Source organism: Salvelinus fontinalis, chromosome 33 (assembly GCF_029448725.1).
Source record: "Salvelinus fontinalis isolate EN_2023a chromosome 33, ASM2944872v1, whole genome shotgun sequence".
Taxonomy (NCBI): Eukaryota; Metazoa; Chordata; class Actinopteri; order Salmoniformes; family Salmonidae; genus Salvelinus; species Salvelinus fontinalis.
In genome coordinates this window covers 40,971,933-40,995,138 of record NC_074697.1, presented here as the reverse complement: position 1 = coordinate 40,995,138, position 23,206 = coordinate 40,971,933, and the positions used below count along the sequence as shown (strand labels likewise).

At 43.1% G+C, this 23,206-nt stretch overlaps 1 protein-coding gene and 1 pseudogene across 1 annotated transcript in view; both read right to left on the bottom strand.

Moving 5' to 3' along the window:
- The window catches only part of LOC129832292 (large neutral amino acids transporter small subunit 4-like), a 26,924-nt gene extending 11,335 nt beyond the window's left edge, over positions 1 to 15,589 (bottom strand). Inside the window, exons 1-5 of the mRNA XM_055896244.1 lie at positions 15,356 to 15,589; positions 13,303 to 13,519; positions 8,420 to 8,660; positions 7,993 to 8,048; positions 7,818 to 7,894 (exon numbers count right to left, since the gene is read on the bottom strand). Coding sequence (XP_055752219.1) covers positions 7,818 to 7,894; positions 7,993 to 8,048; positions 8,420 to 8,660; positions 13,303 to 13,462 — 534 coding nt within the window. The 5' untranslated portion in view covers positions 13,463 to 13,519; positions 15,356 to 15,589. The remainder of the gene's footprint in view (positions 1 to 7,817; positions 7,895 to 7,992; positions 8,049 to 8,419; positions 8,661 to 13,302; positions 13,520 to 15,355) is intronic.
- A 1,050-nt stretch (positions 15,590 to 16,639) lies between these two features.
- Positions 16,640 to 22,173, bottom strand: LOC129831604 (NLR family CARD domain-containing protein 3-like; annotated as a pseudogene).
- Positions 22,174 to 23,206: the final 1,033 nt, after the last annotated feature.

Sequence of the window (23,206 nt, the reverse complement as noted above, 5' to 3'; positions counted from 1 at the left end):
ACAGGATATATGATTAGGCCACGCTTAAATCAGATCAATGCATTCACTTGTGTAAAAACACATGCATAGCCATAGACACACACGCGTTAAACAAAAACACTTTTCCAAAAATGTAAGGCATGACATCACATTAGGAAATCCTGAATATGTTTTTTGGAGGTTGTTGACATGGGAATGAGTAATGTGGGCGGAGTCTTGGTGATGCTTCCCCCACACTATTTATGGCGGTGAGAGAAAGTCCAGAGCAGCTTGCATATTTAGCCCTCTACTTGAGGTTAGAGCACAGGTTGTTCCCAACTCAACTCCTAACTGTAAACAACTGTCCTTGAGCAGAGAAGGAGGGAGAGAGGAGGGAAGGGAAGGAGAGAGACAGAGGAAGAAACAATTAAAAAAGGGGAGAGCAACATCTGTCTGGCAGACTAGGCAGCCCTCCATATCTCTATGACAGAGTCGGGGAAGGGAAATGGAGGGAGAACAACAACAAAAAACGCCACTGACAGAAACACACCAAAAATGTACTGACTGAGCCATTCACCAGCGCAACAACTCCTGAACATAACTGTTTCATGGCACATCCGTCCATCCACCCTCACCACAGGTTCCCTGCTTGTTAGAGCCGCGGAGGAAATCTCTCACCCCGTGCCGTGGCCTCCCCAGACGTCATTACCTTCGACCACTAATTGGAGCAAAGGTTAACGGCAGAATCAAAACCTCTACACTAACAATCACATTCCAGTCCTCCTGGGGAAGTGAAATGAGCTGGAAACATCTCTATTGTGACACTTACAGTAGGAGTGAGTAAAGCTCTACTGCAACTCAGCACTGGTGCCTAGTTAGCAGGATAAGAAGAGGTGTTTGTGTGTTCATGTGTGTTTGTGTTTGGTTTTACTAACCTTGTGAGGACCAGAAGTGGGGAGATTTCGCCAGTCCCCACAAGGAAAAAGGTTATTTTAGGCTTAGGGGTTATGGTTACAATTAGGATTAGGTTTAGGGGTTTTATGGTTAGGTTAAGGGTTAGGAAAAATAGGATTTTGAATGGGAATCAATTGTTTGGTCCCCACAAGGATAGTAAAACAAACATGTGTGTGTGTGCCTATATTATCAGGCTGGCAGACAGAGGAGAGAAACACTGGTCTTATGCAAGGCTACCCCTCCACCATCTCTCCTAGCACCCTACCTACCTCCGCTTAGCACAGCTTCAATCAGCAGTGTTGGCTGTGGAATTGCACTGGACTAAACTCATACGGAATATGTTGAATAATGTGCTCGAGTGTCGCCAGGGATTTCAAATCAAATCCAATTTTATTTGTCACAAGACCTTACCGTGAAATGCCCTTAACCAACAAAGCAATTCAAGAAATAGAGTTAAGAAAATATTGACTAAATAAACTAAAGGAAAAAAATCGAATAAAACAAAAAAGTAACAAGAAAATGACATAACAATAACGAGGCTATATGATGTGCTTTCCATTGCTCTGCTCTCCTCAGTTCACCTATTTATCTGTCACCACCATACTGTCAGTGTGTCACCTGACTATAACATGACCACAATGACCTCACTGGGTCAGTCACAGACAGCCAGACAGACAGACAAGCAGACAGACAAGATCAGCCCCAAAAAGATACTAACATATATCCCAGTCACCCTTTGTCTGTCTGTTCTGCTAATATTTTTGTTTACCAGGTTTGGATGTAATGGAACGAGTTCACCTGCCTTTGATCAAATTAAGGACATGGGGGGGGGGGGGGGGGGGGTAATGAATTGTCAACAGAAGGTAGAGCCTAAAACATCAACATTATCTGAAGGTCCAAGCCAGCTCCCAGCTTAAATGCTACAATTTCTGTAGGTGCCTCATTAGTTTTAGTGGTCTGAAGTCAGTTTGACTGAGAGTTACTGTGGTGGTTCCCAAAACAAACCGCCTCAAACAAGATTCCTCGATCTTGTTCACGTGCAGAAACAAACCACATAATCATGTCTTATAACTATGACATAATAAGAAGGATATCCAGCTGTCAGCGTAATGAAGGAGGTAGACGTACAGCTTGTGAGGAGAGGCTCATGTTGGGAAACAGGATCTGTGTACACCTAGAAAAAAAGCCTGGGGCGCTACGTTGTAGAACATTGATAGAAATACTTTATGTGATGTGGAATAAGGACGTCAGCACTAATAATGACATTTCTCTCTGCAGCATTGAACAATGCTTGCCTACTGAACCAACAACCCAGGGCTGGTTAATGATTGGCCAACTCTTCACCTGAGACATTACCTCTTCCTGTTTCATGAATACTGTCTCTGTCTGCATCCCAAATGGTACCCTATTCCCTGCCTAGTGTACTACATTTGACCAAGTCCCTATGGACCCTGTACAAAGTAGTGCCCAATACAGGGAATAGTGTGCCATTTGGGGCACAGAGCCAAGCCGAAAAGGCAAGGTCAATACAAATGTGACTGCATTCACCTACCAATCTCTATTTGGCTCCATTATGGGATCTGGAACAGTCATGGAGATAAAAGATAAAAGTCTGTTTGTAGAGTGTTGGACTATGAGTAGCATCTAACTCCATAGGATGTACTGGAAGCTAAACAAGGTTGCTATGTTGTTGTGGGGGAGCAACAACTTGATGGGCAATCCCGGAGTCTTTAATCAATACAGGCTGATCACTCCGGATCTATAAACTGCAGCCAGTGCCGTGTCTGTGCCCTGAACAGATAAGAAAACGTCTACAATACACTTTCATACACTCACTAGGCTAGGTGCTAGTAGTTATCACTTGAGACGATTGAGAAAATCCCTATCTGAAATGCTGAGTGATGTTTGCAGACAGTAAATAATGCCTGTGGTAAGCAGTGATCCTCTAAAGCAGTGGTTCCCAAACTTTTTATAGTCCCGTACCCCTTCAAACATTCAACCTCCTCTAGGACCAGGGTCAGCGCACTCTCAAATGTAGTTTTTTTGCCATCATTGTAAGCCTGCCACACACACACTATACGATACATTTATTAAACATAAGAATGAGTGTGAAGTGACAAAGAACTCTTATCGGACCAGGGCAAAATAATAATCTAATAATAATCAATAATTTTGCTCTTTATTTACATATAGAACCTTATTTGGTCATCGTAAATGGTGAATAACTCACCACAGGTTAATGAGAAGGGTGTGCTTGAAAGGATGCACATAACTCTGCAATGTTGGTTTGTATTGGAGAGTCTCAGTGAAAAATACTTTTCCACACGCAGTCTGTGCCTGTATTTAGTTTTCATGCTAGTGAGGGCCGAGAATCCACTCTCACATAGGTACATGGTTGCAAAGGGCATCAGTGTTTTAACAGCGTGAATTGCCAAAGCAGGTTACTCTGAGCGCAGCCCAATCCAGAAATCTGGCAGTGGCTTCTGAATCAATTCAATTTTCACAGAACCGCTTGTTGCAATTTCAACGAGGCTCTCTTGTTCAGATATCGGTCAGTGGACTGGAGACAGAGCATGAAAGGGATAACAATCCAGTTGTTTGTGTCATCCGCTTTGGGAAAGTACCCGCGTAATTGAGCGCCCAACTCACTCATGGCTTCGCTATATGACATTTGACATTGTCCGTAAGATTGAGTTCATTTGCACACAAAAAAATCATACAATGATGGAAAGACCAGTGTGCTGTTCTTGTTAATGCAGAGAAGACCTTCAACTTCTTAATCATAGCCTCAATTTTGTCCCGCACATTGAATATAGTTGCGGAGAGTCCCTGTAATCCTAGATTCAGATCATTCAGGCGAGAAAAAACATCACCCAGATAGGTCAGCCGTGTGAGAAACTCGTCATCATGCAAGCGGTCAGACAAGTGAAAATTATGGTCAGTAAAGAAAACTTTAAGCTCGTGTCAATACTTTGCCCCTTGATAACCAGCGCACTTCTGTATGTTGTAAAAGCGTTACATGGTCGCTGCCCAAATCATTGCATAGTGCAGAAAATACACGAGAGTTCAGGGGCCTTGCTTAAACAAAGTTAACCATTTTCACTGTAGTGCCCAAAATGTCTTTCAAGCTGTCAGGTATCCACCTTGGCAGCAAGAGCCTCTCGGTGGATGCTACAGTGTACCCAAGTGGTGTCGGGAGCAACTGCTTGCACACGCGTTACCACTCCACTATGTCTCCCTGTCATGGCTTTTGCGCCATCAGTACAGACACCAACATGAACAGCAGCTATGTTTGGCTACATAGGGACCGTTAGTGGAATTCCCACGAGAGAGTAACGGTTAATGTGATTGGATGTTAATTATTTGACTAGGCTACCTGTATTTGACATTGTGTTGTTATTTCGCTGGACACTAGATGGTTTAATTTTATTTTGGCAGTGAAACGAGGCTACTCAGGCGCAAAAAAAACTCAATCAAATGTATAGCCCCGTTGGAGAATATAAATGGACTTTTTGAAAATGTGAAGAAAAAAATAAAATAATTTTTTTTTAAATCTTCCAAATGTGAATCACATTTTGATTTGGCGTACCACCGACGGCACTGCACGTACCCCTGGGGGTGTGCATACCCCAGTTTGGGAATACCTTCTCTAAAGCCATTAAGGGAAGCAGTCTTATCCTATTCGTATCTAAGTAAATACTACACATTCTACACTTTCCATATCAAAATGTTGCTAACAAGGAGAAGTGCTGTTTGGGGTTTAAGGCTGGGTTTCTGTATCAGCACTTTGTGACATCTGCTGATGTAAAAAGAGATTTATAAATATATTTTATTGATTGATTGATTGCATGTGTGTCTCAAATGTGTGCACTGTAGTTCTACTTGAAAAACAAACCCTAGCCTGGGTTCATCTGATTCTTCTGTGAGACGGCAGCAATGACCGTTATCTCGAGTGCAGCAGACGGAGACAGAGGGAGACAAAAGTGGGAGAGAAACGAGGAGAGTGAAAGAGTGGAATAACTAAAAGCCTCTAAGGCACAAAGGCCAGAGAGAACAGACAAGGAGGATATTGACAGAAGGGGGGAAACAGAGAAGAGGCGCTGCTGTTGCGTAAAAAGCTTCACTGCTTACTGGACTGGTTCTCATCAGCCAAAGGAAACCAGTACAAACCGGTCCAATCCTGACAGGACAGAACGCCATCATAAAATGAGTCAACATGCTGTGTCCCTGACGACCACACGCGGACAACACCAGCCTGAATATATCCGTCTCTGTGCCATCACTCTACCACTCTCTCTCTCCCGTTCTCATCAACACTTTGTTTTGCATTTCTGGCCTTGCTGTCAATCCCTATCCACCCCTATCAAACCTAAAGCTAAGTGCATGGTGAAAATAACATAATGTGCAGCAGTTGACGGTCTTTTAATAAGTCAATCAACATGACCCTGAGATCAGTGCCTCCACAGTCTATTAGTGTCATTAAGCACCAGTTAGCAAGTAAACATCTGATGGCAGGACATTTTACAGGCAGGGGGGGGTCAGTGTATGTGGTGGTGACCCTGTCTGAGTAGAGAGGTGCTATCATTAGTCTAGCCTGGTCCAAGATCTGTTTGTGCTTTCCTGGCAAGAGAACATCATATGCAGATCTGGGACTAGCACCAGTTCACTTCACCTTTGACATTCATCTCTCTACCTCTCTCCGTCGTTCTCTTTCCAAGTGCCAGGAAGCAGTATATAAACACCTAGGTTTATCGAGCCAGACTGAAACTTAATTCCCCCCTAGAACCTAGTGACACAGATCCCAGAGAGGGATTGGGACCAATGAAGAAGTCCTAAAATAGAAAGGATTAGTGTTTCATGCAAAACATGACTCAGAGATAATAGAATAATCATAACAAGTGTCGCAATGTACAAGAGGAGGAGCGCTGTGTGTGTATGTATGCATGTGTGTGTGTGTATGTATATGTGGGAGGAGTGCGGAGAGAGGGGTTGGGGGGGGTTCTGGTTGAGAGAGAGATGGATAGAGGATGGTTAGGAGATATCCGCAGTGGTGATTACTAATACTATAGCGGACTGAAGGAGAGATTGAGGTCAAAGATATTAAAGGGAAGAGGGAGGGACGGAGAAGAGAGAGGGAGAGACAGACAGCCTGCTGCTGGTAACCGGAGAAGGGGGCAGACAGAGATAGGCTAGGCAGTTTACTGATAGAAAACAGAGGTGTGTAAAGGAGAGCCCTCTTCTACCGCCTTGGGTTCTCCTCCACTTGTTTTTCTGCAGCTGTACCGCCTCGGACACAGAGTGCTGAGTGTGCAATCATAGAGAGAGGGAAGGAGTGAGGAGGCAAGCTGCCAAACCACCCCCTTTCAGAAAATTAGAAGAGCCAGGAAGAAGAGAACACATAGAAACAAAGAAAAGGGGTATCATGTTGCATACCTTTCCTTTTGTGTAAATCTACAATCCAGACGAATTTGAATGCAGAATAAACCTTAACACAACTGTCTGTAGGGGACCAACTTAATGAGTTCAGACTGATTGAATGAGATACAATGTATCCATCTGGCTTTTGTGCAAAAAAGGCTACATTTGAATTAAAAATAAAAATAAATCCTCTGTGACAACCTTTGACCCCTACACCCGGGAGGAGAGTGAAGAAGAAGAAAGTTTGGAAGAAAAAGGTCCGGCTGTACAAAAACAACCGGAACCCGGACCAGCAGTGTAAAACACACTGTTAGTCAGAGCAAGGAATTACCATGGTGAGGTTACTGCAACAGAACAGCTGAAACAACACCAAAGACCAGTTCCTTGACACACGCACCCACACACACACGCGAGGGAACTAAACGGCTATAGCAGAACAGGCTCAGGCATGCTTGCGTGGGGAATGAATTAAACCAGAGAAGATTAAAACAGCACGAACAGTGTGGGAGTGGGGGGCAGAAGAAACCAGTTGGGCAGCTTCTCTCTCTCTCTGTGTGTGTGTGTGTGTGTGTGTGTGTGTGTGTGTGTGTGTGTGTGTGTGTGTGTGTGTGTGTGTGTGTGTGTGTGTGTGTGTGTGTGTGTGTGTGTGTGTGTGTGTGTGTGTGTGTGTGTGTGTGTGTGTGTGTGTGAGACAGACAGACAGACAGACAGACAGACAGACAGACAGACAGACAGAGCCCCTCTGAGCCCCTGCAGTGGGGGGTGGTGGGGAGGCCATGGGGCAGGAAACTGCCAGGGATGGGTTAAACGAACCCCAGCAGCGCTAAGTGTGACTGACTTCCTACTTCCTGTTTGTCAGCTCAGCATACAGTGTGTCTCTTTTCTCTCAAAGTGCTTGTTGTGAGTTTCTTTGTCTGTGTTTAGGGACAGATAAACAATGAAACAATGAAATCACGTTATCTGTAAACACTATTGTGTCAGTGAAACACGTCCGAACATTTAGTCTAGCTGCCAGTGAACCCTGGCATTCTGGGCCTGCCCAATCAAAGGGCTCTGTCAGGATGATGAATAAGTAATGAGGAGGCGTCTTTTTTTGGCTCTCAGTTGGACCAGAGCACAGTTGAATAATAGATTTGTAATGCAGGGTCTGTCTCGCTTTCTTTTTTTCTCTCACTCTATCTCTCCATCCCTCTCCTTTTCCCTCTGCATGTGGCCTCCCTGTGACGCAGCACTTTCTCCATGCTGACGACATCACCATGTCCCACCCCTCTCTCTTCGCTCCCCTCTCCATCCCCACTCCTCTTTCCGCTCCCCTGTCTCCCTACTCCCTATTCCACCCTAGCGCACTCCCCCCTCCTCACAACTGTCCCCATCCCCACCGCTCTCTGCTCCCTTCCCTACTCCCGCCATAGACATGCATCCTCGCTCACTCCCCTCGGTCCCCCTCCCCAGCCTCTCCCTGCAGTACAGGAGAAGACACCACTTACCGTGAGGGAAGTAAAGGTCATGCACATTCCTCCGAACCCGTTCAGTGCCAGAGCAAAGAATATGAGGATGGACAGATCTGTACAGGGAAAACACATGTGTTACGGAGATGGGACGGAACAGACATACATACTCGAATAGAACATGAGTAAAGAAAGAATGAAGAAATATGCATACTCTTGGGGTCGCTCGATCCATAAGCGATCAGGATACAGGAGAAAGCAAAGCAGGTACTGAAATAACAGAAAAGGTTGAATATGAGGAAGGTTTATTCATACGACGACACACCAAAGCCAAGTCAGAAACAGAACATAAAAACATCTGCAGCAGGAAGTTGCGGCCACTAAAAAGTATTAAACCCTGTACCGAGTTTGAGGTTTTTGTGACAATCGCAATTCAACTTTAGAGTGCCGTGTTTGCATGTGCAGTGCTGCAATTATTCTGACAATACCGGGCGCCATCCCACTTCTGACACCAATATAGCTGATTCTGGGTATAGCCCCTGCCGGGACTCGAACCCAGGTACAGATACTGTCACCCCAACACCTTAGCTTAAATGATAGTGGCCGCAACTGTACATACTACCTTGTCTCCGTTCTCTTACCTGCCGAGCAGCCGGAGCTTGCGTGGGCCATACTTGTCCATGACAATGCCCAGGGGCAGGGTGATGGCACTGAGGAGGAAGGAGCCCACGGTGAAGGCCAGGTTCAGCATCTCATCCTGGTCCTTACAGATGGGCCAGCCGTTCATCTGGAGGTAATCCTCCTCCACCACGGGACTCTGGGTGATCCCCTCCGCATCCCCAACCTGGACTGTCTCAGACTGGTTCTGACTGGTGCTGTTACCTGGAGGCACAAGAGAACTTAATTGAATCTTCAAATTCAACTTTATGGTCCCAGAGGGAAATAGATTTAACATCATGCATAGAAGACATTAAAAACATACATTAAAAAGGGATTCCTGATGTTTCGGTCGAGAAATTAGGCATGATCCGACCGTCAAGGAGGGATTGGAAAAGACAGTCATGTTAATTTCATCAGAAGACCCATAGATGAAACAATCACACTAAAGTTTCTTCCGAAACTTTACATTCTAGTTTGAGTAGATAGAATGTGCCTATTGGGAGAACATCATGGACCACCTGAATGATGAAATGCTTCTGAGGGTTGTTTGGGGATGGATCGCAGCATTTCTTGCGCAAGTGTTCTAAGAAACGTCCTCCCTCACCAGAGGCCATTGATTTCAGAGGAAACGTCTTGAAAAGTAATCCATCTCAACAGCACGTGTCTATTTCTGTTTCATTTGTGTCTGTTTCCTGAGACAGTGTGAGCCATGGACAGGTCAGGTAAACAGAAAAAACTCAGTGAAAGATACTGCAACCAAACTGCTGGGATCAACAAGCTACTCTGAACCCCCAAAGCAAGGCAAGTCCATGGCAACCCAACCCCCTTAGCACCCCCAAATATTCCCAAAGTGAATTCCTAAGAGGTTTTTTCAAGCAGTCTTGAAAAGCAGGTTGTTGTTTTCTTGAGAGTGAGGCTGTGAGTAGACATGGCTGTATTATATAATATGTAGGTTAAAGGTCATGGTAGATGGCAGTTAACACATAGGTTAGCAGAAGGCCAACGGCAGCTGGGCCTGCCTGGCGGGCTCTTCCTGCTGAGCAATCTAGACAACGTGAGCCTGTGCTGCTGCTGCTGCTGAGCCAATAAGGGAAGCGCCCTGAGTGACGCGAAGCACAAACACTGTGTTAGCGCAACAAAGACCTCATAACGCCTTCAAACAAAACACTTCACTTCTCTGTTCTGAGGTTTTACAACATGATTCTAATGACTCGCAGAACATCCGGAGCCAATGAAATCATATGAAAATGATTTTGACGTCACTGCTATGATACTACAGTTCACCTAACGTACAATATTCAAAGAAAAATTGATTTCCTAAGTGTTTTTCCGCATTTATCTAGCCCGGGCCCTGCTTTCCAGCTACTATGTGTCTGCAGCTTTCTTCCTTGTAGTTTAGAGTCTGAATAAGAACATTCAGACTCTAAGGCCATGCTCTAACAAGATTATTACATCACCAACATAATAAGAACATTATGTGATATTTGTCATCTTTAACCTGATCATCCATCAGTGGGAAATGGATGTGTTTCTTACTCATGTCCATAGATGCCGTATCAATCTCAATGCGTCTGACCCGATCACTCTATCAGTGATAAATGTAAACGACTGACAGAATCCGGCGGACTAGCTTTGTTGCCAGAAAATGGTTGCCATCGGCGTAGAACGTCTGCATTTCCTCGCGTTAACTCATCAGAGGAAGAGAGATAACCAGAGATAACCAGCTGACAGTATTTTCCGGAATCATAATCCTTTAAAGCACTATCTATTTCAAAGCAGTGAGCAGACAGAAGATTCATCAGCTCCAGATAATGTCCTCCCAAACACCGCAAACATCCCACTGTTACTGAGCGCTAATTACAATGACACAACACTGATTCAAATAGCTGGAAAAGCTAGCCTGGTGCCAGATAAAAAAATAAATAGCTATGATTCTATTGTCACATACACCAGATAGGTGCAGTCAGTGAAATGTGATTTTTACATGGTCAACCATAGTAGTTCAGTGCCCCTGGAGCAAATTAGGGTTAAGTACCTTGCTCAAGGTCTGTTTGTGCTGTCTTGGCAACTCCTATGATCAAGCCAAACAAAGGTTGACAGCACAAACAGATCTGTGACCAGACTAGTTTAAGGAAGCTGGTAAGGCTGAGTTCTGTCAAGGAGGTGGTTACGGTCACAGGGTGGGTGAGGTGTCAGCGGGGAGTCCGCTCTGCTCTCTCAAGTCTCTGCTGAAATAACACTCATTCCACACTGGCCCTAGGGTCTCGTGTTTCCTGCCAGTAGCTAGCGACATGAGGTGCCACAGGGCTCATAGGGCCTATACACTGACACAGACACTCCAACTATGTGCCCCTGCCATAGACCTGACCTTAAATCACAGGAGGGGGAGGGGGAACGGGGTCAAAGACGGGGACACCACACATGATGATGAAAGATTTATGAAACATGCTTTTCCAGGTTCCATTACAGAAAAAAATGTATTCTATTCTTTTTGTTGGCAGCCTCGTTAAATAAAGGTTAAATAAAAATAAAAAGTGTCAATTAAGTTTTAATAGTACTGGCACTGGATGCTTCATACTAAAAATAAAGAGGCTTGATATTTCCCGTACAATATGTTCTGTCCACGTTGTCAGTGAACCATGCCTTAGCTAAACTGAGTGTAAACCCAACTATGTCAACAGTACACACCTTACAGTGTTAAACTAACAGACTCTACCAAGATAAATGCAATGGGGGAATGATGACGGTTTAGTTGTTGTGACGAAACACAAGAGCTGCCGGAGAGACAGAGGTGAAGGGACTGGGAGTCAACGGTGTTGCATATGGGAGGAATGCGAGCCTCACACTTCACAATGTCAGCCTAACCACAAACTTTTTCATTGGCAGATAGGTGAGGAACCAAAACAGAAGCAGCCCACGGTCCAATCTCAGATCCTTTCAGCGGAACCAATGATATGGGGACCGAGGTCACCATGACACCAAACACATAAAGGACTCTCAGCAATCTGTTTGACAGATATCCTTTGAAAGCGTTCATCTTTTAAAACATACGAGAAGGCAAGGATGAAAGAGCGTCAAGACTGACCTGATCTGCATAAACAAAAAGGCTTATTCACATGTTAAATGCTGCCTGGAAAATAGAAAACACTGTGGCAGATGATCAGAGGACTCTTGAGTCGATCACAGGCCATGTTCTAATGATATTATTAAATGTTCTAGTCCATCACAGGCCATGTTCTAATGATATTATTATATGTTCTAGTCCATCACAGGCCATGTTCTAATGATATTACATTACGACCTACATAATGATGATGTATTTTCGGCCCACTGCCTCCCTAAGTGTCTGTGTATTTGAAAGATCAAAGGAGGACAGATGAGTCATAGACTATGGGAACAGGGAGAGAGAGAAAGAGAGAGAAAGAAAGACAGAGCGAGAGAGGAGAAATATCCAAGTCACCGGTTTGCTGTAGCATTTAGATGCAAATAAACCAACAAAACAAAAGATGCCCTTATGAGCACCTGGAAATGTACCTGGTACTTTCATCCCACCCCCCCATGGTTTCATCCATCCTCTCTGTGATGTGGATGATTTAGTGGAACCATCAAATCCCCACTGAGAGAGAGAGAGAGAGCTCTGAATCATAGCTGCATTAGAGGCTTATTAAACAGGCTGACTGCTATTGATGTGTTTTTTGTCTCAAAGCTCAACTTTGGCTGGGCTGGAAACAACGCAAGTGTTTTGGACAATGATATAATAAATCCCTCTCACACACTTTCAACACTAGCCAGGCTATATAGGTGCTGTCCTTTATGGCAACATCATCAAAAAACTGTTCAAAAACCTCAATTATGTCATATTCTGCAGTAGTTGCTCTGGGCCTGTATTCGTAAAGCATTTCAGAGTAGAAGTGCTGATCTAGGATCAGGTCTCCCTGTCTATGTAACCTTAGTCATGATCTAAAAGGAGAAACTAATCTTATATCAGCACTCCTACTCTGACTCTTTGTGAATATGGCCCTGGTTACATTTGCATTGAAGCAGACAAAGCCCCTCAGGAGGAACTGATCATGTCAAATGTAAGTGGAAACTCATACAATTCCTCTGCTCAATGTGATTGGATTAGAAACCCCCCACCCCTTCATCCTATCCTCACCCACAGAACATCCATTTGCTCTGAACATTCTATCACATCCTTCTATTGTAAACCCCAATGAAATAACTTATGGTATTGTTCTAAAGAGCACTATTGAAGTGTTGCACCAGTCCAACAAACGCGATTGAATTAAAACTACACAGACACGTAAAGTCCTCTTTGTCTCACAGTAGTGAAATAGAAACACCTTTTGTTTCTGAATGAAATAAGCATAATAAGTAGGATAGCTTAAAACACACTCAATCTTTGTCAGACCTTCCAAGCCCAAGTGATACCCATTCACCTGTCTCACATGCTGAAGAGACGTTTCAGTTGATTACACTAGGTATCCCCCTTTCCCTTCCCCCCAATACTGGGTATAGGGAAAAAATGCTATAAAAACAAATGTTGCCAAATGTCACAATGAAAACAAGTATTTAAAGCAACATAAACTAGGCATTCACTAAAGCAACAAAAACCTTCCATCATTCTCACATCTACAATACTTGCATTATAACACATGTATTAACGGTATTCCCTTTTTGGGGTTTCCTATTCATTGTAATAAAAATGGCCTAAAACGTAAAATAACTTTGAGCACCTGGAATAGTGTTATACTGTATAAATCAGACCAATTGTCTTAATTTCCCAACCGCCTATAGTGACAAAACAGGATATATAACACAGAGCATTGTGGGTATTGTAGTGCATCATGATACACAGCCTTACCAGGTTCTCGGCAGAGGTAGGAGTAGAAGCCTTCAGACTTGAGCATGATGAGCAGGGAGCCCCAGCCCAGCAGCACAGCAGAGAACAGCAGGTTCTCTATGACCGCAGTCACAGCCATCCACCAGCGCCTGGAGAAGGCTGTGGCCAGGGAGGGTGCCATCTTCACGGGGAGAAGAGGGGCACAACAAGGCTCGTAGAAAGAAGGAGGGCTGGTGGCCTGGAAGATAACGTTGATACATATTAAGGGTCAGGTCTAAGAGTGTGAAGAGACACATTTGGTAGTTGTTTGACATTCATACTACACAAAACTGTATATGAGTTGGTGAGGGATACATCAGAGGTAGCCAATACATACTGTGGGATATACCTACTTATGCTAATTATGGTATGTGTACAGTAGAAGACGAAGCTATCAGCCTTTAAGTCACTGGGTTTCCCTTGTCTTTGTAGGATACTCATTTTTCACTATTACAAAACAGCTGAGCTCTTCAATGCGCGTGCCTGGACTACAAAACCCCTCCTACTCATGTCCCAAAACACTGCACTAACTCCCTCTGATTGGCAGATAGTTTCCTGGACCTCTACCATTGGCTGCATATTAATAACGCTACCAAGAATGACTACACGTGAGGCCAAGTTCCAGCCGGTTCGAACCAGTGCGGCGCGAGATTCTCAGCAATGAGAACGTTTTGTTCCCATCGCCATCTTCACCCGACATCAATATGTGCCTATGGGCTAATAGTGTAACGTAATGACGAGGATAAGTTGCCCGTACACAGCATATGTATCACGAAATGTAGCCTGAAACATTCATATTTTGTCAAATTCATTCCCAAATAATTGTATGACCAGCGATGAACAACAGACCCACTAACCATTAGACATGCATTGCATACTATATTAGTCTATGAGGTGGTATTCGTTTTCTCGTGATTTCAGTCATTTTATTTTTTACTACATGTTAGACTATATATGTTAGTTATTTTATTTATGTATGTGAAGGTCAGGTCCTCAGTACTATTGACAATGTGTATTAAGCCGATATTTTGATTCGCCGTGTCCTTGTGAGGTTCTTAAACAATAACAGCATGGTGCGGGAAATGAGCAGCTCTGTAAACTGGTCTGAGCTGGACTGAAATCTATCATCCCTCTCAATGCGCCTCGTGCACCCCCACCCCATTTATTTCGCACGAAGATCAGCTGTTCAGCATCGTAAACACAGCACGCAGTGCATAGGAATAGTCTCACCGTTCGCAACAAAGCTGCAATTAGCCTACAGCTTTCATGCAGTTTCACAAATCTCAATGTCCTTTGGCAGCAACGACATTTTATGGTTTCACTATTATTATGCAGCACATTTCCCCGCAATGTTAATGTTATTACTAAAAATATGAATAAATGGACACACAGGTAAGGACAGTATTATCTAATATGGCTGTACTTCGTTGCAAAGCAAATAGCCCTATGGACATGAAACATATAAACTCTTAAACTCAATTAAACTCAAATGCAAAATAAAATCATGATAAGATGACACTGTGAAAAAGTCAACTGCATGCTGTTGTTTCCCTAAAATAATTGAAACATTTCGAGATACCAGCGAAAGCGTTGCAAACGGTGTATAGGCTACTCAAGCAAAACACCATAAACAAAAACATAATTGGGATGATCACCCTCTTAAATCACGTGCACAAGACAATATGTAACAGTAAAGTTGCTATATTGAAAACTAACAGCACTGCAAGCAACAATAAACACCTCATGTAACAACATAAAATTCATAGTATAATTCACTCATACTGTCCTTGATAGGCCTATACACAGTCATTTTAAGAGAAGTTTCAATTGAAACATTGTTGCATGTTTTGTCGCGGATAATCAGTCGACATCATTTCAGGGCCGGCTACGAAGATATGACAAAATAGAAACAATATTGCATTTCTGCACTCAGTGTAACATAGCTGATATATATTTTTTTTTAAGCAAAGTAGAGAATTTACAGATTCCTCCCCTTAGAATAACAGTAGCGCATCCCTAAAGTGCAGTACCATACCTGCGTGTCTGGAACCACGAACAAGGTCGCCTGCCTCTCCACTGACTGGACTTAGTCTTTGTATTAAAATCTATAGTTGTTATTCTCAAAACAACAAATAACATCTATATACGGTAGATTGTAGACTTGACTCAATCTTTTGTTTCTTTGCATCAACATTTCTCTTTTCAACGCAGATTCCTGCTTTTATTTTCGCACCGAAAGCTGCACAAACAAGCCTGCGTCTCCATTGGCCAGGCCCTGAACCAGAGAAGAGTTCAAACCAATCAGAGAGCGCTTAAATTATTAAATAAATAATTGGTGAAAACAGCCAGCTAATGTTTTAATAAGGACTTGCACGAATTGTTTTATTTTCAATTACATGTCGAGTTTTGTACATTGCCTAGTCTATTTATAGATAAAACAAAAATAGCAAACTTGTTTACGGTTGACTTAAATGGGAAACATTTTCCCGATGTTTTTTTATTTATTTTCAGACAAACTTTTTCCAAAGTGCAAAACAAGGGAATATGAGTTTCTACCTTCACAGGTGACAACATATATAATTCGATTTGTAGTAATAGTAGCACTGTCCCTGGGCATCACAAAAAAATACCTTATTATTCAGGTACTTGACATATTTTCGTTTTTCTATGGAAATGTGAAACAAAGGACAATGACATGTCCCCATGGACCAGACTAGGAAGGATGCAAACAAAAACACTGCAGAACAGTTTATATTGATGGTGACATCTTGTGGTAGAATAAAGAAATACTCTCAACTTAATTTTGTCAACCTCAACTTAATACATTTCAATATTAATTCTAAGTAGTAAAATTTAGTTGGCTACCAACAAATTACTGTTAATCCATTAATGCCCAACTTTGTTAGAGAGTGAACATGATCATCTAATTTGCACATAGTAGACTATAACCCTAGCCTTCCAGTAGGTCATGTGTATGCAGGTCTATTGCTCTCTGCTGGCCATACATGGAAGTGCTGTTTAAACTCGTTACTTGGAGGCGTTTCTGACAGCACAAGAATGCAACCTATTGTTAAAACGTGTAGACCTATTGCCGACGATTTCATTGACCTATGGCTCCATTCATTGACCTATTACAACCTGACAACCAAATATAAACTCTTAGTTGTTTGAACAAAAATAAGAATTAAATACTAATAACATCCTTCATACCATGTATATGTGCAAAAGTACCATATCACACAAATTGTAAACAACCACACCATCCACCAATGATAAAGTACTTGGAGTCTATCATCAGCAACAGGAAAGGCAGATGAAATCAGATGCACACTTTGATGTCCAGATGAGACGTTCTCCTGGCGAACTCCTTCAGCTTCCTGACTCCCTCCTTTGATAACTTGTTGTCAAACATCCTGAGCAAAGAGACAAAGTCACAATGAAATATCAACATATGTAAAATATTATCTTGTTCAAATAGTAGGAAACTGAGCAGATAACAGTATCAATGCTATGTCATCTAAATGAAAGATGTTAAGGTTACAGATGCTAAGATGTTAAGGTTACAGATGGGCCGGCAGGTAGCCTAGAGTGTTGGACTAGTAACCGAAAGGTTGCAAGATCGAATCCCCGATCAGACAAGGTAAAAATCTGTCGTTCTGCCCCTGAACAAGGCAGTTAACTCACTGTTCCTAGGCCGTCATTGAAAATAAGAATTTGTTCTTAGCTGACTTGCCTAGTTAAATAAAGCTAAAACATATATTTTTTAAATGCATACCTCCAGATTGGAATTCAAATGTTTTATAAGAAATGTATTAATTGGAGCATATTTTATTTTACCTTTATTTAACCAGGTAGGCCTGTTGAGAACCAGCAGTGCGACACAAACAACAACACAGAATTACACATGGAATAAACAAGCGTACAGTCAATAACACAATAGAAAGAAAAAAAAAGTCTATATACAGTGTGTGCAAATGGCATGAGGAGGTAAGGCAAAAAATAGGCCATAGTAGTGGAGTAATTACAATTTAGCAAATTAGCACTGGAGTGGTAGATGAGCAGATGATGATGTGCAAGTAGAAATACTGGTGTGCAAAAGAGCAGAAAAGTAAATAAAAATAATATGGGGATGAGGTAGGTAGATTGGGTGGGCTATTTACAAATGGGCTATGTACAGCTGCAGCAATCGGTTAGCTGCTCAGATAGCTGATGCTTAAAGTTAGTTAGGAAAATATAAGTCTCCAACTTCAGCAATTTTTGCAATTCGTTCCAGTCATTGGCAGCAGAGAACTGGAAGGAAAGGCGGCCAAAGGAGGTGTTGGCTTTGGGGATGACCAGTGAGATATATCTGCTGGAGCGCGTGCTACGGGTGGGTGTTGTTATCGTGACCAGTGAGCTGAGATAAGGCGGGGCTTTACCTAGCAAAGATTTATAGATGACCTGGAGCCAGTGGGTCTGGCGACGAATATGTAGCGAGGGCCAGCCGACTAGAGCATACAGGTCGCAGTGGTGGGTGGTATAAGGGGCTTTGGTGACAAAACGGACGGCACTGTGATAGACTGCATCCAATTTGCTGACTAGAGTGTTGGAGGCTATTTTGTAAATGATATCGCCGAAGTCGAAGATCGGTAGGATAGTCAGTTTTACGAGGGTATGTTTGGCGGCGTGAGTGAAGGAGGCTTTGTTGAGAAATAGGAAGCCGATTCTAGATTTAATTTTGGATTGGAGATGTTTATTATGAGTCTGGAAGGAGAGTTTACAGTCTAGCCAGACACCTAGGTATTTGTAGTTGTCCACATATTCTAAGTCAGAACCGTCCAAAGTAGTGATGCTAGTCGGGCGGGCGCATGCGGGCAGCGAACGGTTGAAAAGCATGCATTTGGTTTTACTAGCGTAGGCCACGGAAGGAGTGTTGTATGGCATTGAAGCTCGTTTGGAGGTTAGTTAACATAGTGTCCAAAGAAGGGCCAGATGTATACAGAATGGTTTTGTCTGCGTACAGGTGGATCAGAGAATCACCCGTAGCAAGAGCGACATCATTGATGTATACAGAGAAAAGAGTCGGCCCGAGAATTGAACCCTGTGGTACCCCCATAGAGACTGCCAGAGGTCCGGACAACAGGCCCTCCGATTTGACAAACTGAACTCTGTCTGAGAAGTAGTTGGTGAACCAGGCGAGGCAGTCATTTGAGAAACCAAGGCTGTTGAGTCTGCTGATTAGAATACGGTGATTGACAGAGTCGAAAGCCTTGGCCAGGTCGATGAAGACGGCTGCACAGTACTGTCTTTTATCGATGGCGGTTATGATATCGTTTAGTACCTTGAGCGTGGCTGAGGTGCGCCTGTGACCAGCTCGGAAACCGGATTGCTCAGCGGAGAAGGTACGGTGAAATTCAAAATGGTCAGTGATCTGTTTATTAAATTGGCTTTCGAAGACTTTGGAGAGGCAGGGCAGGATGGATATAGGGCTATAACAGTTTGGGTCTAGAGTAGAGGTCGACCGATTAATCGGAATGGGCGATTAATTAGGGCTGATTTCAAGTTTTCATAACAATCGGAAATCTGTGTTTTTTTTTACACCTTTTTTAATCTTTATTTAACTAGGCAAGTCAGTTAAGAACACATTCTTATTTTCAATGACAGCCTAGGAACGGTGGGTTAACTGCCTCGTTCAGGGGCAGAACGACAGATTTTTACCTTGTCAGCTAGGGGGATTCAGTCTTGCAACTTTACAGTTAACTAGTCCAACGCTCTAACCACCTGATTACATTGCACTCCACGAGGAGCCTGCCTGTTACGCGAATGCAGTAAGCCAAGGTAAGTTGCTAGCTAGCATTAAACTTATCTTATAAAAAACAATCAATCAATCAATCATAATCACTAGTTAACTACACATGGTTGATGATATTACTAGCTTATCTAGTGTGTCCTGCATTGCATATAATCGATGCGGTGCGTATCGTTGCTCCAATGTGTACCTAACCATAAACATCAATGCCTTTCTTCTAGTAAGCGGGGTGCGCGCTAATAGCGTTTCAAACTTCACTCGCTCCGGTTGTTCCCCTTGCTCTGCAAGGGCCACGGCTTTTGTGGAGCGATGTGTAACGCTGCTTTGAGGGTGGCTGATGTCGTTGTGTTCCTGGTTCGAACCCAGGTAGGAGAGGGACGGAAGCTATACTGTTACACTGGCAATACTAAAGTGCATATAAGAACATCCAATAGTCAAAGGTTAATGAAATACAAATGGTATAGAGAGAAATAGTCCTATAATTCCTATAATAACTACAACCTAAAACTTCTTACCTGGGAATATTGAAGACTCATGTTAAAAGGAACCACCAGCTTTCATATGTTCTCATGTTCTGAGCAAGGAACTTAAAAGTTAGCTTTCTTACATGGCACATATTGCACTTTTACTTTCTTCTCCAACACTTTGTTTTTGCATTATTTAAACCAAATTGAACATGTTTCATTATTTATTTGAGGCTAAATTGATTTTATTGATGTATTATATTAAGTTAAAATAAGTGTTCATTCAGTATTGTTGTAATTGTCATTATTACAAATACATTTTAAAAATCTGCCGATTAATTGGTATCGGCTTTTTTTGGTCCTCCAATAATCAGTATCGGTATCGGCGTTGAAAAATCATAATCGGTCGACCTCTAGTCTAGAGTGTCACCCCCTTTGATAAGGGGGATGAACGCATGGTATAACATGGTATATACATGGTATAACAGTGTGTCACTGTGTGTGTGTGTAAACTGCTCACCAGAGATGTTCCAGAGTGGTATTCTTAGTCAGTGCTTCCAGGAGGAGTAATGCTCCCTTATCAGTAATCTAGTTGTCACGGAGCCTGAGGAACACAAAAACAAGTCTGTTGCTTATATTGTTTTACTTGACCAAAAGCCTATGGCCGAGGATCAATCCAAGACAGATTAATAACCTAGGTACAGTGATAGTGCACATCTGCGATCATTTGAATCCAGGCCTTATTCTTGTAATTACCTAGTGTGAACTGAATGTGAGAGAACTTGACCACAGATGTGTAACTAGGCTGTTTTTAACCGCAAAGGATGATATCTTTGATCGCAGTGCTTTCCCATCCTCACCTGATATCTTTAAGTGTATGATTGGTCCGCAGTAGATCCGCCAGACAGCCTGCTCCCACATCGCCAATGTGATTGATGGCCATCCTTAAAACATGGAATGATGGCAGACAATGATTGGTGAGAGACTGCTTTATAATGAGTTTTATTGACTACCTGTAGCCTATCAGAGCATTGATATCCTGTGTTACCTGAGGTCGACCACTGTGTGGTTGTCTTTCAGTCCTTCTGTAAGCACCATGAGTCCCTCACAACCCAGTCCTGCCCCCACCACCATGGAACCAGAACAATTCCACAGGGTTGTGTTCATTAGGGCATGCCATGGAAAACGTTTTAAACCGCTTTGCAACAGAAAATAAAAATTAGTGCATGTAGTCCCTCCAAGGTGGTGATGTCAGTTATCCTATACAACTATTCTCTCTGCTTCAATTAGCCCTTATACTGTCCTCACCACAGTCTCTCGACACGGCAGTCTGGGCTCTGCACGGCACAGGCTAACACAACTGCCCCCTCTGGACCCAGTGGATTCTGCCCTAGCCTTTATGAGGAACGAATACGAAGGGAATAAATACACAGGGTTTTCATTCTCATGTATCAAGAAACAAATACTGTTTGGAGAAAAATATAGATGACTTAATTTTTTGGTTGGATTAAGCCTGATTTAAGGTGTTACACCTGATTTAGCCCACCTGAGGGTACTGAAGAGAGGGAGTACAGGCAACAGTCTGTGCAGGCCCTCTGCGTCCAGCCGCTGGCCCTCCAGATTCAGATCCTGCAGGTCTGGGATCAGCTGCAGCAGGAAGGCCAGCTCGCTCCAGTCCCTCTTGGCTGGGTTAGACTGGTCTGGGACCTGTTGCTGGGCCAGGACCTGCAGCCAGGCTTGTAGACGCTGCGCCAGGCCTGGGTCCTGGGCCTCGTACAGGCAGTGGCACACGTTGACCTGCCTCTCTGGACTCAGTCTGACACATTGGAGCTGAGAGTGGAGCAGGCTCAGGAGAAAGGGGTGGGGGGGGGGGGGGGGGTGAAGGAGAGGGCAGGGATAGAGAGGAGGAGAGAGATGGGAGTATTTGTGATCTGCCTCGGAATAGTCCATCCAGGATGACACGGGTTTGAGGTACCAATAGGCCAGATACAAATCTAAGGAGAAAAATACAAAATAATGTACAATTAATGGAGAGAAAAACAAGTTAAGAGACATTTTGTGAACGTTAATATGGGATGAAGTGAATGACAAAACAAAACACTACTTTTGTCTATGTTTTTCTATATGTTTTTTTATGCACATATTATTTGACCTGCAGAAGAGGTCCATGTGACCAGACTGATGGTGTCCACCCCAGGAGAAAGCCTTCTTGACGTATCTGCGCAGGAGCCGTCTGGGCCTCAGCAGCTTATTAGTAGTGGAGGTTAACACTTTGTGCAGGGCAACTGGAAACATGGCTACACCGACGGCTGACTTGAGCCCTGAGAACAGGTCTGAGCCGGAGAGGGCCTGCAGGACGTAGTACAGAGCAGCCAGGAACTCCTGTACACTAGTGTGGAGGAAGTGGATGCTCCTCTGGTAGGTGAGCGAGGCCAGGAAGGCCTTGGACAGCCCGCTGCAGTCCAGGGAGAAAGAGCTCAGATCAGCCTGGTCGAAGAGGAAGCGCCGCTCCAGTAGGCCCTGGAAGGCCATGGCTCCCAGGTCTCTCAGCATGGCCCGCATCTCCTGTAGGACCCATGGGTGACATTTTGGCTCCAGCATTCCACCAGTTGCACACGACGCTCCTGTAGTTCTATACTGCGTGTCCCCACCGCCATTGTGGGGACTGGGGAGACTCACTCTTGCGGTGACTGGTTTAACAGAATATATTTGTCTATTGCCCGCCGCTTATTCAACAACATACAAGACTCACAAGAGAAGTGGTTTGAATATGGAAGTGGTTCTTCCACATTTCTTTCTGTAAATTGAGGCATTGTTTACAGCATAAAAAAATGGAACAATACAGATCCACGCAGTGGCAGTTGTCATTTCAGCCATGGCTAAAACCAGGAAATATCATTAATAAATGTAATTATTATTACTTCAAAACCTGATGTAGGCCTAAAAAGAATAATATGGCATGATAATATTAGTGACATTGTAGCTTAGGCTATAAAACAAACTTGTCAACTATAAATGTTATTGTATGTTATTGAATTGTAATTATTAAGTCAACATAAATAGAAAATAATTACATATTTATTTTTAAATGGTGTAATATCGGACTTCATAAAACAGAGTTTAATCCTCTGAGTTTGCAAAATTCCATAATAACCTGTTGCCACTAAGATTACAATATAACTTATTACACACGTTATAACATGATTATCACAAAAGTTATGGCATCAGTGTCAAATGTGTCAAAGAGTCAGAACACAAAAAGGTAGAATGATTACTAAAAAGAAACTTACACCTTTTGAAAGTGAAACTTAACTTTCCTGAATGATGAACCACTGATATACCTAGTCTAGCCTGGTGCATTGGTTTTATACACCTATAGAGCAGAGAGACCATTCAAACTCAAGACTAGAGATAATGTCAAGTTCCTCATCACAGCAGAGGATTGTGTCACTTTGTACAGTCCCTTGAGATCAAAAGGTCATTTCAACATGTTGCAAGATGGTAGGTTTTAGCTGTTCTGGCTTGGGACTATAAAGACCACACAGTAAAATTCAGAGTAAATCTAACTTTACTTGCATAATCTAGTTTCATTTTTAAAATGCATCAAATTATCAAGGAAGGACGTTTGTAATGA